Source organism: Oryctolagus cuniculus, chromosome 18 (assembly GCF_964237555.1).
Source record: "Oryctolagus cuniculus chromosome 18, mOryCun1.1, whole genome shotgun sequence".
Classification (NCBI taxonomy): domain Eukaryota; kingdom Metazoa; phylum Chordata; class Mammalia; order Lagomorpha; family Leporidae; genus Oryctolagus; species Oryctolagus cuniculus.
The window spans coordinates 9,737,792-9,745,994 of NC_091449.1; the positions used below are offsets into that span (position 1 = coordinate 9,737,792).

The 8,203-nt window shown below is 45.0% G+C and overlaps 1 protein-coding gene across 1 annotated transcript; it reads right to left on the minus strand.

Annotated features, from left to right (window-relative positions):
• Positions 1-2,329: 2,329 nt before the first annotated feature.
• ORYCUNV1R1580 (vomeronasal 1 receptor oryCunV1R1580) lies at positions 2,330-3,274 on the minus strand. The gene has a single exon (NM_001167267.1). It carries the CDS (start codon positions 3,272-3,274, stop codon positions 2,330-2,332), a length of 945 nt encoding a protein of 314 aa, NP_001160739.1.
• Between the last annotated feature and the right edge of the window lie 4,929 nt (positions 3,275-8,203).

The window sequence follows — 8,203 nt, forward strand, 5'->3', positions numbered from 1 at the left end:
ACCAGATCCTGTAACCTCTAACTATAATCTGAAATCAGCATCTCCTTTCCCGTAAGAGCTCTGCTCAGATATTTTAAAGTAACAGAAGGCAAACAAAGGGGTAAAGAGCAATCCAGGAAGCATCCATGTCCACTGGCAATGAGCAGCAATTCCTGATGGATAGAAAGGAACTGGTGGAGGGAAAGACCAATCATTTCTACATTGAAGATCCACTGAGCCACACACCCAGGTGGCACCAGGACTGACCACGTTCATCAGATTTTCTTTCCTGCAAGTAAACCCGAGACAAGCTACTTTTGAAGGAGGGAGGTCACTTCCGGCTCAGGGCTTTGGAAGTTCACAGCCCAAGACAGGGTAGGGCCTGAGGGTTCAGCCATCTGCTGAGGCTGGAGGATGGCTGTGGTGAGGGTGGCAGTGTGAGCAGGGTGGTCCCATGGAGTGCAGGGAGTAGGAAGCCAGGGAGGAGGCTTGGCTTCTAGGTCTGTGTGGTCCCTCCCTGTAAAGATACCAGGACTCTGTCTTGGGGACTTCATCCCACAACCTAATCCAGTCTGGCCCCTTCCCAAAGTCCTCACCTTCAGACATCGTAATTGGACTGTTTCCAACTTTAATCCATTAACAAATACCACAGATCCATTAAGCATTAACATAAGACTTTGGAAACCTTGCATTTAATGCATCAGCCCTTGGGAGACACTCAAAAAATATCCATCCATGTGTTGATACAGCAGGAGGAAGTAGAGATTCTAAACTCAAGTATCTTTGTAGAAAGAGCATACTATTGGTTTAGCTGTCTCATTAGAGCCGCAGAAAATGGTGACAGTGGAAATGTGAACTATTTTTTTAAAAAAATATTTATTTATTTATTTATTTGAAAGTCAAAGTTACACAGAGACAGAAGGAGAGTGAGAGGTCTTCCATCCACTGGTTTACTCCCCAACTGGCTGCAACAGCCAGAGCTGTGCCAATCCAAAACCAGGAGCCATGACCCAGGAGCTTCCTCCAGGTCTCCCACACGGGTACAGGGGCCCAGGGTCTTGGGCCATCTTCCACTGCTTTCCTAGGCCATAGCAGAGAGCTGGATAGGAAATGGAGCATCTGAAACTCAATGGTGCCCATATGAGATGCTGGCACTCTAGGCAGTGCCCTTACTTGCTACGCTACAGTACCAGCCCCTAGGAAATGTGAACTCTTGAATGACCAGGATCCCAGCAAGGCCAGGTATAATCCATCAGCAACAGTGACAGAACAGTGTGCAAGGATTCACTCTGAAGATCCCTGGCCTCACATCTCTGAGGACCTGAATCCCACAGAAAATTAGAGTAAGAGAATTTGAGAGACGGGAGTGGGAAAATGTGCAAAAAGTTTTTGCAAAGTAAATACATGTAAGACAAATGGACCACGGGACACTGGTAAAGTGTCATGCCATTGCTGATGAAGAATACTGAGATGGAGAGGTATTTAATTGAAATTATTATAACACACAAGACCTAAATAACAAGTATGTCAGCATGAAGTAGGTAGAGGGCTCACCACAGTTGAGTTTTCTGCAGAGATTCAGACACACCTCTGCATTTTATTGTGTATTAGAGAGAAACGTCCCTCATTCTCCATCTCACACGCAGGGCTGTTGGTATAGCTCTTTCCATGGGCACATTCATTTTTTCTGTGTCACAAACACTCCTCATAGTCTCTTTAGTTGTTATGCTTTATGTTTTATCTGTTTAGCATGCAATCAATGTAAAAAAATCTTTTTATGACTTTCATTCATAAGTCTTCAAAAGCAGAGTGTTGTTAAAATTTATTACATACTCAAATCTAACAATCAAGTGTTCCATGTCCATGCATCCTTTTTTCCCCTCATATGAATGTTTTATGGCAGGGCAAGCATTTGGACTATCAGTTAACACAACAGTTAAGGTACCTACATCCCATATTGAAGAGCCTGGCTTTGAGTCCTGGCTCCACTCCCAACTCAAGCTTCCTGCTAATGTGTGCCCAGGGAGGCAGCAGGTGACATCTCAAGTACTTGGGTTCTTGCTACCCATGTGGGAGGCCTCTATTAAGTTCTTACCTCTATCTGAGCTTTGAACTGGTCCAGCCCCAGCCATTTGAGGAGTAACCCAGTGGATGGAAGTGTTTCTCTCTCTCTCTCTCCCCCTCATTCTCTCTTTCTCTCTCTCTTTCTCTCTTTCTCTCTCTCTCCCACTTCTTTCCCTCCCTCTATGCCTATCAAATGAAGAAATAAAGTCATGTGTTTAAAAAAGAACAGCCTTTATGCTTTAAACAATATTTATGGAGACTCCTCTGTTGCATACAGGGCATTAGATCAGCCAGTGGAAGCTCTTTGAGAAAAGATGGTTCTCATCACGGAGAGGGAAGAAGTAAATCGGGAAATGATTTTATTATTTTTCATCAGCACAAAAGGGCAGATGGTTGGGTAACATGTGGATAAAATTCCACGAAGCATCTTGAATCTTGGGTTTTTCTTGGGTGTATACAATGAATAAAAGGTGAAGAGATTGTTTGAGCAATAAAAGAACACAAAGCAACTTACTAACAAAAGGATGGTGTGGATGGCTTTGTTTTCAGGAGGTGTCTGGCAGGAGAGGCTGGAACTGTGGATGTGCCGGGCTCTCCTGTGATGTCTGCAGAGGTGATTCACCATGTACAGGCTCGTCCAGATCATGAGCACCACAAAGAACACATCTCGAAGCATTATGGCACTTAGAAATGACCCTAAGTGGTGGTCTCCAAATTGCCTAGTTTGACAGTGGGGGTGAGCATATTTATGGCCGATGGTGATATTGGATCTGGTGCCTACAGTTTCAATGATATAGATATAGATCAGCATGTTGATGGCCCAGAAGAAAAGGAAAGAGGGGAAAATGCACGCAGAGAGTTTTGATTTCAGCCATGCACATTTGGAACCACTGGGACTGATGGTGATGGCCTGAAAAGCACTCAGGAGAGAGGTGGTGCAGATGGAAAGACCCCGGGCAACTCTGAATATGTATAAGATGACTTTGCAACCAACATCACCCAAAAAATGTCTCGCTCTCAAGGATGACATGATATCTGGAATCAGCGTGAATAGGATGGTTAAAATATTGACTGCTGTCAGGTGCATGAAAATCACATCTATGGGCTTCTTCAGGTGTGGCTGGATCAGGAAGGTGTACACATATGCCTGCAAGAGCACCAAGTTCCCTGCAACACCAATACAAGTCTGGAAGATGAGAAGAAGGCCATCAATCATGTCACTTGAAAACATGAGTGGCATCCTAACACCCAGGTGAGGCTGGCCTCTGCTGCAAAAGAAGCAGAATGTCTTGCACAATGCTTGAAAAACAGAGCCTAGGAAAGTACAGAATGAGAAATCAACATGAGGTGAGCGTGCTGGAACGTCCAGCTCCTCTGCATTTCAGGCCCAGGGTGGCAGCCTCAGAAACTGGATTCCAGGGATTCTCAGGAACCTCAAGCATGGAAACGGCTGTGAAGGAGGTGGGACTGAGACGCTGCCTCCTGCATTCATGTGTGTTACCCAGAAGCACATGCAGCCTGCAGGAGAGACAAATTTGCTTGTCTGAGATACTTTCCTCTTCGGAGTATCAAACCTATGCTCAGTACTCCCATCTCTGTCAAGAACACCGTATTATACTTTAACCACAGAAAGTGCAACCTATGTCTCAGAACGTTTTTAGAATCTTGACTGCAGACACAATTCTTTCAAGACAAGGGACTTTGTTCACTCATGCATTATCACAGCCAAAATCCATAATTAATTTTTAATGTAAAAATAGCACAGTGTTTTCCAAGTCTGGCCTTCTGGCCTCCCCTCCCCCTGCCAACAGGGCTTGGAGACATTTTTGTTCTCACCGTTCCTGCAGAGCTCCTGACACACGGTGGGTAGAGGCTGAGACTCTACAGGTCAAGTTCACAGGGCAGCACTCACAGCAAGATGCTACAGAAAATGCAGAATAAAAGCATTCCAAGGTGGGAAAGCAAGGCCAAAGGTCAGGAAGCTGCAAATGTCAACATCAGCAACCCTCTAGCAAGACTATACCACTGCCCAATAGAAAGCCACCAATGACCTCACAAGTAAGATGTTAAAGAGATCAAAACAGAGGAGCTGTAAATATGTTCTAAAAAAATTACACTTGACTAACCATGTCAGCACATTTGTAAGGTCAAAACATACAGACAACTTCCTGGAAACTTAACTTACCATGGAAGATACTAAAACCGTGCATGGTCATAATATGCAAGGATCCTGATGATGAAGGTGAATAGTGGGCAAAAGTCCTTCCATAAATGCCAAGGAACACCACCAGTGCAGTGCACCAGACACATCAGACAGAAAACTATCAAAGATACTTCCTAAGATGGGCATGGGGGGTATTCTGTGAATCACATTTTGTTATTAGCACAACCTTGGTTAAAAAAATCATAAAGTATGATGAAAAGGATATCTGTTTTCATAACTAAGTGGAAAGCAGTTTACACAAAATAATTGTAACAGTAAGTTCTACACTACATAGAAGTATTCAAGCTGTTGACCAAGAGCAACAGCCCGTTGTGCAGGGTAGGATGCACATTATAAGCTTCATCTTGATGATGAACACGCTAGGAAATGGAGGAAAAATATTCAGTCACCTCAAGTAATACATAAAGTCACTTGATAAAATTTACCACGTATTAATGATTAAGATTTTTATGATACAGCAATAAAAAGGATTACTCTACTATGATAAAATCAACTATATGGTTAACAGTGTCATATTAATGGTTAAATATTAAAAACCTTGCCTTTTGGAGACGGGCAATACTAGAGCTATCTCCGTTTCTATTCACACTACTGGGGAATCCATTGTAAAGACAGAAAATAGAATGTGTTAACATTTGGAAAGAAAGTGATATTATCCTCTAGCATGGACTGATGACCTGAGTTCTAGAAAGGAAATCTCCAGAATCCTTAGGTAAATGATTTGAAATATTAAGAGGGATTTTGCAGTTTTACTGACAGCAAAGCTAGTATCAAAATCACTCAGATTTCAATATTCTTCTGCAAAGCTATTTTTAAAAGACAACCTAAAGAATTACAGCATGTGGGTATGGTGATATGGTGAACCTAGGAGTTAACACTGAAAAACACACAAAACCTCTCATTAGGAACAGTGCCATCAACTAACCTACAAGGATCAAAACATTTTAAATAAGCATGACTATTCATCCATTTCAGTTAAAAGGTTTTATCTATAAACATACTGATGTTGCCCCCCCAATGAAGGATGACAGTGGGAAGAAAGGGGAGAAAGGAAACGAAGTGAGAGGTGAGTCGTTTTAAATGTAAATAAACATCCATCAAGGAATTGAAAATGAGTGGCAGGGAAAAAATGCACAAGAAAGGTCTAACAAGGAACTGAGCAGGATTCCCGAACTCACACCAAACAGGTCACAAAGCAAGAGCGGCTTGTGGTAAACGAAATCTCAGTGCCGGGGGCCAGTGAGAGGCCTGAGAGCTTTCAGAGATGCTAGGCAGAAATAAACAGGAGGATGAGACAGTGACCCACACATGGGAGGAGAGAAACGGGCCAGGAAAAAACAAGAAGCAAGAAATAGAAAACGTTAGAAAGAGAGCAGGTGCGGTGGGGAGCACGCAGGTGGGAGAGGCCTGGACATCGCCCTCCTGTCTCCCAGGCTGGGGGTGCAGGGGCCTTACTGGGGGCGTCCTGCACAGGCTGGGGCCGCCCAGCACTGACTGGATCAGGACCAGGCCAGCAGGACGTCTCCTGCCCATGGACACCGGTCACCTTGTCACTGCTGCCTCCACCACCTTGCTTATCGTCGTCACTTTGACGGCCCCAGGAGAGCCCCAAATCGCCCTCCCAGACGCACAATGAGTCTCCTGAGGAATGTGCGGGGTTTCCTCAGGGGCAGCACGAGGTCGGTCCTTGGGCTGCGTTTTCCCCAGCTGAGCAGCGTCAGAAAAAAGTAAACTTCAGGACAACACACATCATCAGAAGTTTGTCTCCACGCAGCTGGTGGCAATCTCCTCTGCCCATGGCATGACCGAGCTCTGGATCTGTGCTCAGGAAATAGGTTCGTTCCTCCCTCAGAGGTTGCAGAGCCTAAGGGGTATCTACATTTACGAGAGCTTCAGCTACTTGGAAGCACCATAAAGCTCAAACACACTGAAAGTTCATGGCTTTTACAGCTTAGTTCTTTGGTTATTGATTTGAGTTGGGAAGAGACAGAAAGAAAACTTGTACCTGCAGATGCACTGCCCACCGCACCCCACCACACCCCCAATACAAGCAATGGCCAGGGCCAGGCCAGAAGCCAGGGGCTCAGTCCAGGTCTGGGTTGGTTGGTAGAACCCCAGCTACCTGAGCCATCATCACCACTGCATTCCAGGCTGCACGTTAGCAGGGAACTGGATTCAGGAGCAGTGCCGGGTATGGAACCCATACACTGCCATGTGGGTCCTGGGTGTCTAAACCAGTCAGCCAAATACCCACTCTGGCACTGAGTTTCTTTGTACCCACCACAAACACAACTCAAGGCTGTGACACAAGGTTTGCTGTGGGCTCCACTTTTCTTTTAAAATTCGTCTACCTCAATCTAACAATGACCTTCCCTCCAGAATGTTATGGCACTTTCCAGATAATACACGATTCACTATAGCAAGTAATAAAAGGGGAATACATACACGGAAAGCAGTTTAATTAACAGAATTCTGTCAATGACCATAAACACCTACACTTGCTTCCACAATAAACATGACCCTTTCTTTCTCCCAGGTTAAACCTTCTTGAGTGTTTTAGGTATTATCCTTTACTTTAAAGATTATTGCATGGGGCTGGCACTGTGGCATAGTAGGCTGAGCCTTTTCCTGTAACACTGGATCTCATAGGGGCGCCAGTTTGAGTCCTGGCTGCTCGTCTTCCAATCCAGCTCCCTGCTAATGTGCCTGGGAAAGCAGTGGAAGATGGCCCCCAAGTGCTTGGGTCCCTGCTCCCATGTGGGAGACCCGGAAGAATATCCTTGCTCCTGGCTTTGGATTGGCCCAGCTCTGGCCATTGCAGCCATTTGGGGAGCGAACCAGCAGATGGAAGACCTCTTTCTCTCTGTCTCTCCTTCTCTCTCTCTGTAACTCTGCCTCTCAAATAAATAAATAAACCTTTTAAAAGATTATTGTCTGTGTTTGTTTTGATACAAGTTAATAATAATGTCTAGTTATTTATGAATATTCACTTTCTTGTTTAAAAAAAGTTTATTTATTTGAAAGTCAGAGTGACAGAGAGAGATCGGTCAATCTTCCATCCACTGATTCACTCCCCAAATTCCCACAACAGCCAGGACTGAGCCAGGCCAAAGCCAGGAACCATGAGCTTCATCTGGGTTTCCCATGTGGGTGCCGGGATCCAAGTGCTTGAGCCATCCTCCGCTGCTTTCCCAGGTGCATTAGCAGGGAGCTGCATCATAAGTAGAGCAGCCAGGACTTGAACTAATGCTCATATCTGAGATGCTGGCAACACAGGTGGTGAGTTAACCTGCTGTTTCACAATGCCGACAACTGAATATTCATTTTCTAGGTAAGAGTCTACACCACATACCCTCTTTACAACCATAGCTGTTTTTCTTCATTGTCAGTGTTCTGTGAACTTATAGAAGCTGTGGGTAGATCTCTCTCTGTCTCTCCCTCACTGTCTCTGCATCACTAGGCTTTGTAAATAAATAAAATAAATCTTAAAAAATTAAAACCATCAAATACCACTTCACATCTATTAGAGTGGCTGTCATAACCAAGAGCAGGTAGCAAGTGCGGTGGAGGATGTGACCAACAGGGGACCTTGGCACAGCGTGAGGGAGATATAAATCCACAGAACCGCTGTGGAGGCCAGTGTGGCTTTTGCTCAAGAAATTAAAAACGGAGTCAGACCTATCAGCATGGCTGGCTTTGTAAAGGTTCAAGGAGGACCAAGAAGAACCTTCGCCTCACATTTCGGGAAGGGTGTGTCTCCCTCGTGGTTGCAGCAGTGGGAAAGAAAAGGTTTATTTCAGCTCGTGGTTGGAGGAGACAGGATGGGTGGGCTGGGCACTAATGGAAAGCCAACCATGAACTCAAATAACAGCCAGCTCTCCTGCGAGAACCACCCTTGGAGGTCACGCCCCCAGGGGCCCCCTCGCTGCCACTGTT

Excerpts from the sequence above, each read along its gene's own strand:
- ORYCUNV1R1580 (NM_001167267.1), bottom strand. The coding sequence starts at position 3,274 with ATGTTTTCAAGTGACATGATTGATGGCCTTCTTCTCATCTTCCAGACT.